Consider the following 18810-nt stretch of genomic DNA (forward strand, 5'->3'; position numbering starts at 1 on the left):
CTGCTTGTCCCCTGACATACGCACCGCCCTGAAAGGAGGAACGACAGGAAGGGCGAAATGCACCAAAGTGGGTACCGCTCTGCTTAGAAACCGTCCTCGGTAGGAAAAAACTCTTTCCCCCGTAGCCTGCTTAATTATGGCCTCCAATTCAGAGCCATAAAGGACCTCCCCTTTAAACGCCAAAGCCTCAAGTGACTTCTTGGAGTCACTATCCACCTCCCAGGCTTTGAGTCAGAGAGCTCTCCTAGCTATGACGGAAATGGGCGATACCTTGGACACCATTTTGACTCGGCTTCACACACATATTCTGCTACACATTTGAACTTTTCTGCCAAGGAAAAAAGTTCAGGATCAGAATCAGACGTCAGCTGATTACACAAAGTGTCCGCCCACACCACCATGGCCCTAGAGACCCAGGCTGACGCCATAATAGGACGAAGGGCAAACCCCACCCCTTCAAATATGGCTTTAAGGCAACCTTGCAGTTTCTTGTCTACCAATCTTTAAGGGCCGCACCTCCCTCTATAGGAAGAGCTGTGGTCTTAGAAAGGCAGGCCACAGGGGCATCCACTAAGGGCACCCTTTCCCATAACTTTACATGATCCTCCGACATGGGGTATAAGGTATCAAACCTCTTAGGCATAGCAACCTTTTTATCTGCCATTGTCCACGCCTCCCCCAAAAGATCTGACATGCTATTGTCAGTAGGAAAAGTGACCCCAGACTTGTGTTGCCTTTTAAACACACCTTCTTGTTAAACAGTGTCAATATCAGCTAAATTTAAAGTCTAGCGCACAGCCAAAATCAAATCCACCATACAAACCTCCTGTTGTCCCCAAACAGTCTCTGCAACACATTCACTTTCCTCTTACCCTGAATCAAGATTAAGGAGAGGTGGTGTAGATAATGGGTGTCTGGTAGAGGTAACTGTAGGCACCCTAAGAAACTATTTCATGAAATCGATCATTTTATGCACACCCTGCGCTGTGTGCTGCATAACCTGCAACAAGGCAGGATCTCGCTGTGAGGGTGGAGAAAGCTCACAGAAGGCTGAGAGTGAGAAAACAATCTAGGGGAATTGGAGAGGTCATCTCTCTGTCTATTTAGGTCCTGTACCAAATCAGCAATAGATCTGCCCATGTTTAGCCAAGGGTGACTTAATTATCAGCACAGCCATTTTGATTTCAACATCTATGCTGAGCCGTGAATGTACCTGAAACCTGGACTATTGGGGTGCCTTAAGGCCCATGTTTGAGAACCTCTGGTCTATGAGCTACATTTTGTATAATAAGCCAGCAGGGGAATTGTTTTGGAACAATCCCCAGTAATGGCCACTGTGCATACATGGTCAGTGTGGGACCATGCATGTGCAGGAGCCCTGCTACACTTTGGGACCAATGCAGGAACGAGCTCTGAAAATCCATGCGAGTGTTCTTAGATAAAAAAAAAAAAAGTGCCATAATCGTCGCATAGTGCATTAAAATTGTAGGCGCTAATATCACACCCAGATAACAATGCAAATGCAGTTCTTGATAAATGGGACCCTATGGGTTTTCTGAAAATTCTTTCACCTATTTATCTACTTTTACTTCTCTTTGGAATAGACTTCTTCAGTGAGAACCCGCAAGGTCAAATGACAGAATTTGGTATAGTAGGCATAAAAAGCTCCAACAATTTTTGTTTATTTGAAGGGACTTGTCCTTGTCATCCTTAATTGTATGTATAAGCGCTAAAGAGATTTGAGCTTCCAGTGCTTTGGCTAACGGCCTACTTGGCCTGTTTCCCATAAGAAATACCTGAAAGGAGAGTTTCATTCTGTCCTCTAAGAGTTTTATTAGGGTCGTTCCAGTTGTCTCCAGCTCAATATACATATCTTTAGAGAGAAAAGTGTTACGCTTAGTCTGGATTTTAAGCAATAATATGGATTAATTTTCCCCAAACACATTTATGACCCTTCATTTTGTGCAATTGCAATTGTCATTATGATTATGAGAAATGTATTTCTCTATCGTCTCTGTAAATGGAGGGAGATCCAAGATGGAGCACCACATCTGCATGGAATGCAAAGAGAGTGGTATACCATGTACTTAGCACTAAAGATCTTCTTCCCGCCGTAATAAAGGCTTGAATACAAACAGAGCTGTAGGAGATCAGTGAGAACATGGTGAAAGAGAAGACATATTTCCGTGTGAGTACCAATTGCTTTCTGCTCTCACACTTCATACCTCCCAACAGTCCCGAAAACCGCGGGAATGTCCCGGTTTTCGGGGACATTCCCGAGTCCCTCCCGCGGCCGGCAGTGTCCCGCGGCGAGGGTGGGTGGGCTGTTGGGAGTTCCCCCTGCTGAGCAGCGGTTAATAAAAGCTGTGCAGATGTGCACAGCATCTATTCCCGCAGCCAGGGGGCTGGGGGCATGGCTAGAGGCTCACAGAGCCTCTGGGCTCATGCCTCCATAGCGATAAAACAGAGGCATGGCCTCACGTATAGGCCACACCCTTTAATTAGGCCCCCCCCAGAATTTTCGCTGCGCCTGCCGCTTGGATTCATCTGTCCCTCCTCCGTATCCAGAGAAGTTGGGAGGTATGTCTTTCTACTTAAAGATGTTTCAGAGAATTTGAACTGTATGCTAATTTTCATATTTTTGGGGAACTATTTCAATTATGCATAATTGGATCATTTTCCTATATTAGCAGATACCGGAGTGGATTTGTTATTGTGTTTGTTAGTATACTAATTCAGTCCATATAAAATATATTTTACCTTTTGAAATGTATGAGACACCTGGGAAAGCTGAGCAATGTCCTCTAGGTCCAGAAATGCCAGGATGTACAGCATCAAGTGCTCAGGAAGGCGTTCCAAGAAGTCATATTGCCCTCGGCATAGATTAATCACATACTGCAAGATTTTCTGTCCAAAGATGATACCAATCTGAGCTGTAGAAAAGCAAAAGAATGGGATATTTAAGGGACAGCCATTCCAAAGCAAACTCAATAAAACAGGGTTCCCACTGCTGCAATAATATATTGCAGCCACGGCCGCCCCGGGGGGGACGCCCCGTTGCTCACGCGCCCCGTCGCTCGCCATCGCTTCGTGCGGGGGGGGATGCGGCTGTCACTCCGTGAGGAGGGGGGGTGCGGCAGTCGCTCCGTGCGGGGAGGGGACGGACGGTGCCGGGCGAGGTGATGTGCAGCCCGGGCATTGCAGGGAGGGGAGAGGGGGGGGGGGATCAGCGCGGTCACCTCCGTCTAGGCCCGGCGCACATCCGCTCCATCAGGGGGGGGGTTGATGCGGCCACTGCTGCATCGCTAAATGGGATGGTGCCGGGTGATGCTGGGCGGGCCCCACCGCATCGCACGGGGGGGGGGGGTGTTTCGGGGGAGGGGGGGTAGAGTTGCTTACCTCCATGGGGGGGGGGCCTCCTGCTCCTTTCTTCCGCCCTCCAGTGGCCGGCGCCCTAGGCAAATGCCTAAGGCTGCCTAGTGGTGGCGCCGGCCCTGATTGCAGCAGTGATTATACAGTGGAAACAAATATGACAGTTTGCTTTTAAGTGTGCATTTTAAGGTAGAGGCAGGGCCGGCGCTACCCACTCAGCACCTCCAAAGCAGGGAGGCGCCATGCTTAAAAAAAGGCACTGTCTCCCTCCTTGCTCTGCTGAAGCTGCTTCAGCCCCCACTGTCACTGCCTCCTGCACGCCGCCCACAGCGCCTGTCTGACAGCGGGCAGACGGCAGTATAAACAGCTGCTCCCTGCACCGCGAGTGCACACAGCCTGAACGCCGCCCGCAGTGACTGTCTCACTGCGGGCGGCAGTATGGAGAGGCTGAGCAGCTCCCTGCACTGCGCACACACTGTCCTCCTCCTGCGACCTGCCCCCTCTTCCTCACGGACAGTTGCGCTGAGGCATGTAGCCCGTGAATGCATGGATGACATGTCATGTCCGGATCAACCCCCTACCCATTGCTCCCTGTGCCTGTCAGCTGTCAATCAAATGACGAACAGGCAGCAGTGCCCCCTCCCCTTCCTTCCCTCTTCTCAGTGTGCTGTGCCAGTCCCACTGCCAGTCCTCAACACTCCGCCCACTCTATCTCCTCCCCTCTTCTTCCATCTCCTCCTTCTCTCCCCTCCTTTCCCCCTCAGTCACGAGTGCTGCACATACTTTTTGTACTGCTTTCGGATCGCATCGCACACACATTGCATGCATGCCGTGTGATGCGATCTAGCCCATAACGTATGCAATTCTCGCAGCGTGTATGGGCACCTTTTACTGCTTGCAACATTTTGCGGACACAGCACTGAGATACATGCATACATGTACATGCACCCGAGATCCTCCATAGGATCGCATGTTTCATACACTCCCACAATCGGTCTGCAGCTTGTTGCAATGGCAATGTGAAAGGGCGCAAAATGTATGGTTTGCAGATGGGCGCCCGACACCCTAGCACTGGCCCTGTGTATAGGTTGAGTATCCCTTATCCGAAATGCTCGGGACCACGAGCATTCCGAATAAGGTATTTTTACGGTTTTTGGAATATATATATATTTTTTAAATACTTACCTGTCCCCTGGTGGGTCCCCGATGGTCCCTCGGCGTCCATGGAGTCCTCCGGCGTCCACAGCAGGCCTTCAGCTTCATCTCTGGCGTCTCCAGCAGTCCCAGGAGTGCATTGCGTGAGGATTTGTGATACCATATCTTCAGAAAGCATAGTTGTTTTCTGTGTTTTTGATGACAGCTTAACTCTCTTAAAATTTCTAGCAGGGGGAGGAGGAGGGCTTCAATCTTGTGCGAAGGTGAACTACTAGTCATAAAGTCATAGGCCAGGGTCTTAGCCGTTCCTTGCCACTCTGTGTCGTAAATCGCATATTGGCAAGCTTACTTTTCTTCTATAAGTGCAAAGGGTAGAGATGAGAGCTTAAAAATGAGTGGCCAACCTCGCTCCTGAACATGGACTACAAGATCCTCACCAAGGTACTTGCCAATGAGCTGAAGGCTGTCATTGGGAAGATTGTCCAGCCGGATCAGACCTGTGGTATCCCTGCTCTCAGAAAGTCTTGCTCTCCTCAGGGACACAATCCATTACGCAAAAGAATGTAATGTGCGCACGGCCCTGATCAGTCTGGATCAAGAAAAGACCTTTGACCGTGTCTCCCACGTGTTGATGGGAAAGGTGCTGTGTCTTGGCAAATTGTTCTGTTCATATGCTAACCTGATGTACCAGAGGGGCTTCTGCTGATTAAAAAAATGATATGCAGCATGCCTATATTCTGTGTGTGAGTGAGGCTGTATCTGCATATGAAATAGTGTATTCATGGAAATCACTGTAACATAGCATTCCGTATGCAGGTACAGCCACAGTCGCACACAGAATATAGGCATGCCGCATATCATTTTAATCATCGGAAGCTCCTTATGTGTCCTGGTCACATAACAATGCAAATAAGATGAATTTTTTTATAGCAAAAAAGGCACCCAACGTTAGCAGATCTGGCCAGGAGCTGCATGGCCTATTGAGTCAAGATGTATGAGGAAACATCTGTATCCAAGCAGAGGCAGAGGTCACAGTGTTAGCGGCTGTGGTAGTGCTGTCTGCGGGTGGGTTGGTTGTGCAATAGTGTTCGGCATATGTGTAAGGGGCATTATGTGTGTCATGTATAAATGCATTAATAATGTGCGACATACGTGTAACAGGCATTATGTGTGTCATGTGTATAAGGGTATTAATAATGTGCAACATATGTGTAAGGGGCATTATGTGTATCATGTGTATAAGGGTATTAATATTGTGCAATATATGTGTAAGGGGCATTATGTGTGTCATTATGTGTATGAAGGGCATTAATAAAAGTTGGCATATGTGTAATAGGCATTATGTTTATAAGGACATTATTAATGTGTGTCATGTGTAAGGGGCATCACTGTGTGGTATTATCAGGGGTGCCAAGAGAAAGGGGTAGGGGGTACAAATTACCCAGGCCAAAGTCTGATGGAAGGGTCCAGTGGTGGCCCTGGGCCCCCTCCCCTTAAGTGACAGCAACAGCTGCAGCTCTTCTCCTCTGCCCAGCACACACTGCTTTGTGCTGGGTTGCAGTGTGGCTGTGGAGGTGCTTAAAATACAATATTTTCTCAGGATTTTTTTCTAAGGGTATAATGTGAATAATGTAAGGAGTAATGTATATAAGATAAAGTAGTACTACTGTGTGATATAACATGAATAAGGGACACCATTGCATGATATAATGTAAATAAAGTTGCACTACTGTGTGGCATAATTTGAATTGGGGGTACTATTGTGTGGCCATGCCCCTTCCCAGCAAGAAGACACCCCTGTTTGGGCTGCGCACTGAATGTGTGCACTGTTTCTATTTAAAATATTGCAGGTAGGAGCACCAAAATGATGACTGCTATGATGAGGGTTGATGGTGCTGGAAAAGGGGAGCAGGGTCAGAGGCGGAACTAGTGGCGGTGCTAGGGGGCACCAGCCAAAATCTTGGCTAGGGCGTAATTTAGGCTAGGGCCGGCTCGGTGATGTACCTTGACATCCAGAGCTCGTGTTGGTGAACAGCTGTAAGACTGAACCCTTTGCTGTCCTCTCTAGGGTCAGACAAGGCTGCCCTCTTTCACCTCTTCTTTTTTATTTGTGTTATAGAGCTCCTCCCTGTATCCATCAGGCAAAATCCAGAAATCAGAGGGATCACCGCGTTAGGCTCAGGTCACGAGAGGTCAAGTGTTCACTGTACATGGATGACGTCACTGTCTTCTGTGCGGATCAATGCTCGGTGAAGCACTCGCCCAGGTCTGCAAAGACTTTGGCCGAGCTTCAGGGGCAAAGGTCAGAGGCGACTTTGGGCAGTGGCATCTGGCATCCTCCGCCCCATTCCCCTTCACAGTTAAGCTGGACTTCATAAAGATCCTGCAAGTCTGGTTCGGCACAGAGGACACTGCCCTGAAGTGCTGTAACGAGAGACTGGCAACGGTTCATCAGATAACTGGACTATGGAGCCTCAGAGACCTCACCATCCAAGGGATAACACTGGTGCTGCGCAATGACATGCTCCCCGTTTTGCAATACACTGTGCAGGCCTGGTCACCCTTGGTTGCAGTCCGCAGGGCCATCACAAGGGCAGTGTTCCATTTCATCAGGGGCTCCAAGATGGACAGAGTTAAGCGGTCAGTCATTTACAAGGAGCACCTCAAAAGGAGGAAAAGGAGTCCCAGACATCCCAACCCTGCTGCAAGCCTTCTTTGTCTGCAACTGCATCCGCAGGACCTTGTGCTTTCCATGCCTCTGGCACCAGAAGTATAAACCCCAGTAAATGTTGGGTATTGGGGCTAAATGGAGAGCTCCCGGCCTAATTATTGCAGATAATTGGATACTAGCATAATCACCAGTAGCAAATAAATACAATGCATATTTTCTCACACTTCCTACAATATCCACAGGATGCTAGGACATAGCCAGAATATAATTATTTAAAATAATAGGCAGCTCATTTAACTAAATAGCAAAACGAGGACAGAGATAATTAAAAGAATTAACTAATGCCACTGGCATGTTCATCCTAGACTCCATTAACAGCTCAGTAATACGGAGTAAAAGTGCAGGCATCATTATCAGCAAAATGTAAAATAAAGGCCCCATATGTCATAAAGAAATGACCCTTCCAGAGATTATAGAGAAACTAATGAAAGGATTGTGAACACAGGATGTTCTACAGGATAAAGCAAATTGGTATTACAATTGTATGTTAAGATGGAATATATTCCATGCTTACAAAAGAGAAATAAGATACCAGTTTAATTAAACAAATATAAGGAGGCGATTCAGACCTGATCACTAAGGTCCGAATTCACTGCCGGTGCCGATGGTGGGGCTTTGTGCAACTATGCACATGTGCAAGCCCTGGTAGCAAACGCCTTAATCAACTCACAATTCACACTGCCCAGAGCGTTCGTTCCATTGGTGGGTGGGAAAGAGGTGGATTCAGGGGACCGCCCAGCGTTTTATGGGTGTGCTCACAAAAACGGTCAGCTTCGCATTCCCCTTTCACTTGGGGATGCGGTCAGGGACAGCGCAGGATGGATCGCAGCAGGGAACGAAGATTCCTGCAGCCGGCTCTTCTGATACATTCAGGTGATAATTAATATTTGCGGATATCCCAGAATAAGCAGCACATATTATATGATAAATGGGCCCCTAGGTGAGCTCATTCGATCATCTCTGTGCTGATGAGTGTGGTATAATTACCCGACAGTCAGGATTCCGACAGTCATTAGTCAAACGTCGGAATCCCGACTGCACAGCGTGGGGAGCGCAATGAAGCCCCTTGTGAGCTCGCTGCGCTCGCCATGCTGCGGGCACGGTAGCGAGCTGTGCTCGCCACCTATTTTATTCTCCCTCTATGGGGGTCGTGGACCCCCACGAGGGAGCAGTCGGAATTCCGACGTCGGAGTATTGACTGTCGGAATCCTGACTTTGGGGAGCCGTCCGGCACCCGTGCTGATGATACTCAAATCTACCTTTCCTAACCTCTCCTCTGATCTCCTCACTTGTATCTCCAACTACCTCTCCTCTATTTCTTCTTGGATGTCCCAGCGCTTCAACTTAACATGTCGAAAACTGAGCTGATCATCTTCCTACCCTCCCGCATGACTTCACCTCCCACAATGGGCGGTATTCAATGTGAATACTGGCGACGTGCAGCGAATCCTGTTTAGGATTCGCTGCACATTCGCCACTGCTCGCTGCGTTCCGGAGCCGTATTCAACGAGTCAGGGGCTCGCTGCCCCTGACTGGCGAATTTGAGCTCCTGCAGCGGACGCCGCAGGGAGCCTGAGGACGGTGGCAGGCAGGGAGATGGAAGTCTCCCTGCCTGCCCCAGAACGTTTGTGGGGGGGAGGTGGGCTCCCCGGGAGCCAGGCAGCACAGGCTGCCCCCCGGGGGTGCCAGCAGGGGACCGGGTATATTCACTACACCCGATCATGCATATGTAATGATCGGGTGAAGTGAATATATGAATATCTAATGAGCGGCTCGGCTCCGGCCCCCTGCTGGCTGGTCTGTGTAAAAAAAAATATATAATAATATTTTTTTTTTTAATTAAATATATATTCATGTGCTTACAGCACATGAATAAAAATAGCATGCCCCTCCTTAGAATAAAATTCCAGATTTTTTGACACCAATTGTAAAAAAACAAAACACTTAATTTTAAAAGTTCACCTTCCACTTCACCATAAAAAGATAGCGATTGCTACTCGGTGAATCATGGCGAAAAAAACCTTGAAATGTATTCGCCATCTGGTCATTGAATAGGGTGATTCACCGTTTTAGTCAGAAATTCGCCTTACAGCACAAAATCGCCATAAAAACCTGGCGAATCAGCCTCATTGAATATCGCCCAATGTCACTATCTATTGATGGAACTACTATCCCCGCTAGCCTCTCAATGCATTTCTCCGCTCCGCTTGTTCGGATAAGGTAATGTCCTGTGTCCGTTCCTATTATGCTTCCTTTTAAATGTCCCAAATGATGGAGGCCAATTTTAATAGCAGGGACTTGGTAGGAGAAACTATGTTCTCTAGCCCAGGGATCGCCTGTTGGTGTAGGGTTCTACCTGGTAGGGTGGCAAGTTGGAGTTCCGATATTGTACGGCTGCTGGGATGATTGGGGAAGCTGGTCTGGTCATGAATGATGGGGACAAGTTTGGAGTCCAGGTGGTGGGTGTCTGTGCTGTATTTCACCAACGCGTTTCGCTTTACAGCTTTCTCAAGGTGTGCTTATGGTGTGTACACATGGGGGCGATATGCCGTGCTATGCGAGTCCCGATACAATCAGAACGCATCGGGACTCGCATCGTACGGCATGCTAGAGTGGCACAATTTAGACTACATAGTGCAGATCTGCACTATATAGTCTTGCCTGCCCTCTCTATTTCACTGCCGATTTGTGCTCACACGGGAGCGCGCATCGGCAGCATGCGATCAGCATGCGATATGGCTTCCGATGTTCACTATATCGGCAACATCGGAAGCCATATCTTACCATCTGTACACACCATTAGGTCTAGCGCGGTTTCACACCCCCTGTTTCTGTACTTTAGTAAGAGACTGTAAGAACCAGGGGCTGAGGAACGTGAGCATTCTCTGTATGGCAAGGTGGATTATATTCTGTAGATGAAAACTCTAGAATTTTATGGGTTATTGTTTGTTTTTAGGCTGTTCCGTGTGTCCCTGGAATAGCTATTAAATAATGTGAGTGAAGGCCAATTCACTTACTTGGTAGGATGATTTCTGGCAAACACCCACACTGTCCATATTCTCTGACCTTATCTGATTGCAAGGCTGAGAATTATCCATCAAGGTCAAGCAAAAGCACTACAAAAATTAGGGAAGCTTGTGAATTATATTTTATTAATAATGTAACATAAGAAAATAACCTAATGATCCCACCTTTATTCAAAACATATTAACGTACAGAATCTCAAAAGGAGATCTACTGCCCACTTTAATTTCTATCTAAATTAAGCTCTTTCACTAGCGTTATCACAAGACAAGTATGTATGGTCATGGGTTTGATTCCCACCATGGCCCTAACTGTGCGGAGTTTGTATATTCTCCCAATACTTGCGTGGGTTTCCTTACGGATACTCCGTTTTCCTCCCACAATCCAAAAATATACTGGTAGGTTAATTGGCTTCTAACAAAATTAACCCTAGAATGAATGTGTGTGTCCATGTGATAGGGAATATACATTGGAAGCGCCACTGGGGCAAGGACTGTGGTGAATGTTCAAATATTCTCTGTAAAGCGCAAGGTAATATGTGTGCGCTATATAAGAAACTGTTAATAAATAAATAAATAAATATGCAAAAAATAGTACTGTTCAAGTAACAGTACTGGACATAAATAAGTACTCTGGTTGCAGACAGCTTCAAGTTCTGAGGGTTGCTCGCGTGCACCATCTAGTGGCTGTATTTGAGTTATTTTATAAGGTAATCCGCAAATGTGGATAGTGCATTGGCAAAGAATCAGCTCAAATCCTAGAGGTGGAGTTGGAGGCAGTTGTGTAACTACATACCCTCCAACATGACCCATTCCATTAGGTACAAAATGCGCTGTTCCTGGACTTCCCTGCCAGTAGCAGTTGCAGAGGTGAGCCTGCAGCACAGCCCAATATTCAGATAGGGGAGCCACACCTAATACCACTCCAAGCATCACTGTCCTGAATTCACTGGCAGTTGATGTTACTCCTCCTCTTTGAATTTTGGACTGTGCTGAAGCCTCACCTCTGTAGCTGCCAATGGCAGGGAAGTTCGGGAACAGAGCATTTTGTACTTAATGGAATGGGCCATTTTGGAGGGTATGTAACTATAGAGGGTGCAGGGGATGCAGCTGCTTTGGGGCACAGCGGCTTGGAGGGGGGTGGGCAAAAGGCAATCCCATTGCTCCCCCTAAAAAAAAAGAAAGTCCCATAATGGTTGCATCCCCTGCACCCTGTATAGTTAGAGGGTCCGGCCATGTATGTCCGTCTATGCCCCCTCTCACCCATCCACCCAGAGGCGTAGCTAGGGCGGAGCACCAGCTCCGGGCGCAGACATGTCATCTGGCGCCGGAGCTCCGCCGGCCAGCACCCTGCCCAGCACCTAGCCCTGCGAGACAACTTCATCGCTCCTCACATACAGCCGACATCATCACCATTCCCCGACGGCTTCCAGAGTCCGGAGCCAAGCAGAGAAGTCTGATGTCGGGTGACGTCATCAGTAGGAGCGCGCTGGGCAGCCGGACGGAGCAGCGCTGAGCTCCGGTGAAGAAAACGCCATAGCCATCATCTGTGAGACCCCGCAGCACAGCATAGTGCCAGTGGCACAGAGGGACCGATCCAGCAGCGGGGGACCTGTTTGCCATTGTGCGCTTTGCACAAACTTTCTCTGGTACCCATCAGGGGGCGTGCACTACAGGGAGTCGGGACGCCAGCTCCCTGTAACACGACCCCCTTGCTCACAGAGACAGCATTGACTTTTAATAACCTTTACTTGTTCACATTCAGCCCCTTCCCCATATGTGTAATTCTTTGCACAAAATAAAAAATTCACATTTAATTCACATTGCACTGTCTGTTCATCAACATAATCCCCAATAGAAGCACTGTAGCAATTTTAGATCCTGATTCAGCATATAGTGCTGCATCACACAACTATTCCACCTATAGGCAGCGCCAACATCTCGTCCAATTCCCCAGCCCTGCTCGCCTGCTCCCTGCTGTGCCCGGCATCAGTCAGCACTGCGGACAGTTAAAACCCGGCGAGCGCTCTCACATCGCGCATGCGCCGGTTTGGGACGCCGGAGGCAGGTATGCGGCGCCATGATGTCACAACATCATCGTCATGGCGCCGCATCCCTGCTTCCGGCGTCCCAAACCGGCGCATGCGCGATGTGAGAGCGCTCGCCGGGTTTTAACTTTCCCACTGACTGATGCCGGGCACAGCGGGCATCAACATCATGGTGCTGCATCCCTGGCACCGGAGACCCTATCCAGGTGTCAAGGCATGAGCGCTGTGGGGTCCTATTATTAATATTATTATTATTATACAGGGGAGCAGCCGTATTATTATACTGGGGGAGCAATCTGTGGAGTCCTTTTACTATTATTATTATTATACAGGGGGAGCAGCCTGTGGTGCCCTTTTATTATACAGGGGGAGCAGCCTGTGGTGTCCTTTTATTATACAGGGGGAGCAGCCTGTGGTGTCCTTTTATTATACAGGGGGAGCAGCCTGTGGGGTCCTGTTATTATTATTAATGAGCAAGGTCAGTCCTCTTAGCAACAAGCAAGGTCAGTCCCCCTTGGCAACGAGCAAGGACAGTCCCCCTTTTCGTCGCGCAGGGGGGGGGGCGCGAAACATGCCCTTGCTCCAGGCACCGTGGAACCAAGCTACACCACTGCATCCACCTATGCCCCCTATGTGACGGCCGTCTTTTGCAATGCCTGTCCATCTAGGTTTGGTGCTCTGTCAGTCATCTGTGTGCCCATGCCCCTGTCAGTTTGTCTATTTCCCCTCCTGTCCATCCATCTACATATCCAAATGGTGCAATGTTTGTTCGTCTTCTATGCCCCTGTATGGTGCTGTCAGTCCGTCTGTCTGCCCATGCTCCTGTCAATCAATCTATGCCCCCCTATCCTTCCCTTTATACCTCCATATGGTGCTCTATCCATTCAATCATCTGTCTATGCCCCCTCCCGTCAGTCTATACCCCCATAGGTTGCTATTTCTGTTCATCTGTCTGTCTAGGCCCCCACTCGTCCATCTGTCTGTCTATGCCCTCATATGGTGCTCTGTCTGTCCGTCTGTCTGCCCATGCCCTGTCCATGTATGCCCCCTCCTGTCTGTCCGTCTACACCCCCATATGGTGCTCTATCCGTTAATTTGTCTATGCTCCTCCCATCCATCTATACCCCCATATGGTGCTCTGTCTGTCCATCTGTCTATTCCCCCTTCCGTCCAGCTGTCCGTCTATGCCCCCATATGGTGCTGTCTGTCTATGCCCCCTCCCATCAGTCCATCTATAGCCCCATATGGTGCTCTGTCTGTCCATCTGTCTATGCCCCCTTCCGTCCGTCTGTCTGTCTATCTATTCCCCCATATGGTGCTCTCTTTGTCTACCTGTTCTTCAATGTCGCCAATATCTGTCTATACTTCCCACATTGTGCTCCCTCTGTCCGCCCAGTCCACCGTCTGTCCATCTTCATAATGCCTCCATCCCCATCCTGTGCTGAAGTCAAGTAGTGTCTCTACTATTTACTCCTACTCCCTTCTCAAGCAGACAAGCAGATGTTCTGGCTATTATGCTTTGGAACAACTTTTTTGGTCCTATGCGATATATTACAGATATAGCCATTAGAGCCTGTTTTATTAGGCAAAAAAATTCTCGGGCTATGACACATTGGATCCAGGATAACATCCCAAACACATGTGTTATTGCGAATGTATGGGCTGGTTACAAAGGATCAGTCCCACTTTACAGTGCCGGGACAACAGGCATTGTATAGCGAGGGGGTGGGGCTACGAATGGTGTCATTCTCCTCGGACTGCCCGTTTTGCTCTGTAAGTGTACTGCTACTGGGTGATGCAATTGGCTAGATGGGAGAGGAGGAAACTTTCCCATCTTTCCAGAGGCACAGGTGTGGCCCCTGAGTTTTGGAATCCTCCTGGCTGTTCTGGAAGAGTAGGCAAGCATGATACCTGCTTCCATTCATGGTTACTGGAAAGTTTATTATATTACAGAACATCTCCTCTATACAAACCACACATAACGTCACATACAGTGGCATAGGTTTGTCGTAGTCGCCCGGAGGCATAGATAGATGTTGGTGCCCCCTCCACTTAGGTTTATATATTATATATTAGTAAGCCCGATCGAATCAAAAGCTTCAAATGCTAGTCTGCTACCTTCTGTGTTTGTGCATGTGTGAGAAAGAGATGTAGTTTCACTGCCAGCAGATGGCAGTGTTTCGGAGACTCATGGACACTAGACACATATGTATGTATGTATATATATATTATATATACAGTAGATGATAGACACACACACACACACACATATATATATATATATATATATATATATGTGGACAGGAATGGGCGGCACTCGGAGGTAACTTTCAGTGGTTTATTCAAGGTGCGGCAAAGACCAACGTTTCGGGGTGCGGTAACCCCTTAGTCAAGGTGCTCAAAGCTTTCCTTTGAGCACCTTGACAAAGGGGTTACAGCACCCCGAAACATTGGTCTTTGCCGCACCTTGAATAAACCACTGAAAGTTACCTCCGAGTGCCTCCCATTCCTGTCCACCTGCCTATACCCATCCAGGAGGGCACCGGGGCCTGTTGTACCTGTAAGGAGAGTGCCGGGCCGCCAGAAGCAAGTATGTATATATATATATATATATGATACGGTTGCTCGTATAGCGTGATGATGTCAACGTTGGGCATTGCCCGGCCGAGTGTGGGGTCCCGTGCCCGAGATGCCCTGTATGTTGCTATGTCACTCTTTATAAGGTAAGACACTTGCGTTTGTATTTTATGCCTGATGAAAATGCTGTTATATTAAAGCAGACCTGGCCAAAAGGTAGATGGCGATCTACGGGTAGCTCATGGAGCATCCACCAGTACATCACAAGCAACTTAACAAAAGCAAAATTGTGATGACTTCTAGGGTCTAGGAAGCCCAGCTCCAGTAGTCCATTGAGTATTTTGTGTTTGCAATTAATTGCAACTTGTGTCCATATTCATAGCTACATGTGTTCAGCAGTTATATTCATAAAACACATATTAGTATCCACAAATTAGCACTGCATGTACTGTTACAGTGCTCCACTCGCGATTTATATTACCATGCACCTGGTACACTGGCAAGCCTGCAATTTACTGGGCATAGGTTTATTCCTTTTCTACTTTAATTCCTTAAAACTTTGTTATCACTGTCCAGTAGTAGAATATATATATATATATATATATATATATATAGACAACAGAATAGCGGCACTCCACGGGCTTCACTCAAGTCGAAAAGAAATACCAGCACACCAGGTATTAAAGCGACGTTTCGGATTTTACTCCTTAATCATGTTCTTTGCATGATTAAGGAGTAAAATCCGAAACGTCGCTTTAATACCTGGTGTGCTGGTATTTCTTTTCGACTTGAGTGAAGCCCGTGGAGTGCCGCTATTCTGTTGTCTACATTATTACTTCGGTGATTGCACCCCGGCCATTGGTTTGCTGGAAACGGAGGGCCAGTCCGTCAGCATCTATATATATATATATATATATACTAGGTGATTCATCGCGCCCTACGGGCGCTCTTCACACCGGCGTAAGGGGCTACGCCCCTTAATTTGTGAACATTTGTATTGTGAGAAATATGGTTAGAACTGTATGAAAGATGCCCTGTATTGCAGCTTCTGGCAGTGGGTGAGGGTCCAGCGTGGCAGCACAGGAGTACCGGATGGTGGCCCTGAGTCAGTGTCTCCTCCTACTGGGTGGGAGTTAGGGTGCATGAGAGCAGGAGGCTGGGATATGAGGCATGATAGGGGTATGTGGGCAACACAGCGTCAGCGATTACCCAGTGGTGGAAGTTACGGTTCAGGAGAGCAGGAAGCTGGGTAGTGATAGGGGTGTGTGGGCATACGGGGGACTAAAGAGGGTGGTGGACACTGTGCAGCTTCTGCCAGTGTGTGAGGGTCCAGCGTGGCAGCACAGAAATACAGGAGTCAGTGTCTCCTCCGACTGGGTGGGAGTTAGGGTGCATGAGAGCAGGAGGCTGGGCGGTAAAGCATGATAGGGGAATGTGGGCAACACAGGGTGAGCGGGTCTCCACTGGCGGAAGTTACGGGGCAGGAGAACAGTGTCCTCCCACATTGATGGCAAAAGTATTCAACATCGGCCATAAACCATCGATTATTTGAAAATCATTGATGGTCGATGGGCATCCCTAGAACTGGAGGAGGGTGGGGGACAGTATGCAGCTCCCGGCAGTGGGTGAGCGTCTCCTCCCACTGGGAGGGAGTGAGCGTGCATGAGAGCAGGAGGCTGTATAATAGTGGTATGTGGGCAAGACATTGATAAAAGTTGTGGCGCTGGTGCAGAGGGCAGTGGGGAAACCTGCAGTGTGGCAGCCAGGGCCGGATTTCCCACCTAGGGGCGGTACCTGCTTGTGGTGGTACAGGATCCCCATTGTCACGGGGGTACGTGAAATGCGGGAGCGGGGGCCACGGTGGTCCGCTGGGGGGTGGAATTGCCGGAAGGGGGTCTGCAAATTGCGGGAGGGGGGGTGGTGTGTGGGGATCCGCGGTTAGCGGGAGGGGGGGGGTCCGCAAATCGTGGGCGGGGGCGCGGGGGGGCTTGAATCGTGGGAAGGGGGGTCCGCAAATTGCGGGAGGGGGGTTGTCGGGGTTAGTGAATTGCGGGAGGGGGGGTTGCGGAGGTCCGTGAATTGCGGGAGGGGCGCGTGGGGTGCCGTGAGTCAAGGGGGGGTGGTGCGGGGGTCCGTGAATCACGGGAGGGGTCATGAATCGCAGGAGGGGGGGGGTCGTGGGGGGGCTGCGAATCGCAGGAGGGGGGGTGTGGGGGGTTGCCGTGAATTGCATGAGGGGGGCGTGAATCAAGGGAGGGTGGGCGCAGGGGGGTGGTGCGGGGGTCCGTGAATCGCGGGAGGGGGCATGAATCGCGGGAGGGGGGGTCGTGGGGGGGTTCCGAATCGCAGGAAGGGGGGTATGGGGGGTGCCGTGAATTGCGTGAGGGGGGCATGAATCGCGGGAGGGGGGGTCCCCGAATGTGTGAATTACGGGGCGGTCGCAAATCGCGAGAGGTGCCGAGGGGGCCCGCAAATCGCGGGAGGGGGGCGCTACGGGGGGTTTCGTGAATCGCGGGAGGGGGGGTCGTGGGGGGTTGCGAATCGCAGGAAGGGGGGTGTGGGGGGTGCCGTGAATTGCGTGAGGGGGGCATGAATCGCGGGAGGTGGGGTCCCCGAATGTGTGAATTAGGGGGCGGTCGCAAATCGCGAGAAGTGCCGAGGGGGCCCGCAAATCGCGGGAGGGGGGCGCTACGGGGGGTTCCGTGAATCGCAGGAGGGGGTGGCGCGAATTGCGGGAGGGGGGTCGCAAATCACAGTAGGGGGGGTGTGCCATGAATCGCGGGAGGGGGGGTCCTGGGGGGCCCTTTTAATGCCGGGAGGGGGGGTCGCAGGGGTCCCGCGAATCGCGGGAGGGGAGGATGCAGGGGTCCTGCGAATCGCGGGAGGGGGCTCGCGGGAGGGAGGGGTCGCTGGGGTCCCGCGATTTTCGGGAGGGTCGCGGGGGTCCAGCGAATCGCGGGAGGGGGTGGTCGCGGAGGTCCAGCGAATCGCTCGAGGGGGTGGTCGGGTCTGGGACGGATATTAGACAGCACTTACATCGACAGCCATTACATCGACACCATTAGTTCGACAGCTCAATAGGTCGACATGGTTTTAGGTCGACATACCATTAGGTCGACATGTCATTATGTCGACAGCTCATTAGGTCGACAGCTCATTAGGTCGACATGTTTTTAGGTCGACACTGCCATTAGGTCGACAGTCTATGTCGACAGTCAAAAGGTCGACATGGGATTTTTCACTGTTTTTTGGCCGAAATGTCGACACAGTCGACATGGACACAGTTTGAAGTGTACCGCAGCTGCTCGCTATGCTTCGGGCACGGTGCCTCGCTGTGCTCGGCACACTATTTTATTCTCCCACCACGCCCTAGAGGATAGTAGGGCATGAAATACCGCCTGTCGGCACATGTCGGCTCAATAAACAGTGAAAAAAACCATGTCGACCTTTTGACTGTAGACATAGACACTGTCGACCTAATGGCAGTGTCGACCTAAAAACATGTCGACCTAATGAGCTGTCGACCTAATGAGCTGTCGACCTAATGAGCTGTCGACATAATGACATGTCGACCTAATGGTATGTCGACCTAAAACCATGTCGACCTATTGAGCTGTCAAACTAATGGTGTCGATGTAATGGCTGTCGATGTAAGTGCTGTCTAACAATAGTCCGGATACCGGGGTGGTCGTGGGGGTCCCGCGAATCGTGGGAGGGGGGTCGCGGGGGTCCCGCGAATCGCGGGAGGGGGGGTTCACGGGGGTCCCGCGAATCACGGGAGGGGGGGTGCGGGGTCCCGCGAATGGTGGGAGGGGGGGTCACGGGGGTTCCGCAAATCGCGGGAGGGGGGGTCGCGGGGGTCCCGCGAATCGCGGGAGGGGGGTCGCGGGGGTCCCGCAATTCG

The 18810-nt window shown here is 50.0% G+C and overlaps 1 protein-coding gene across 5 annotated transcripts in view; it reads right to left on the minus strand.

Moving 5' to 3' along the window:
• The window catches only part of FBXO36 (F-box protein 36), a 72651-nt gene that overhangs the window by 21852 nt on the left and 31989 nt on the right, over window positions 1-18810 (minus strand). For all 5 annotated transcript variants that reach the window (XM_083178338.1, XM_083178337.1, XM_083178340.1 and 2 more), the window contains one exon: window positions 2761-2933. In XM_083178338.1, coding sequence (XP_083034464.1) covers window positions 2761-2933 — 173 coding nt within the window. The remainder of the gene's footprint in view (window positions 1-2760; window positions 2934-18810) is intronic.

This window comes from Crinia signifera, chromosome 3 (assembly GCF_055691185.1).
Source record: "Crinia signifera chromosome 3, ASM5569118v1, whole genome shotgun sequence".
Taxonomy (NCBI): Eukaryota; Metazoa; Chordata; class Amphibia; order Anura; family Myobatrachidae; genus Crinia; species Crinia signifera.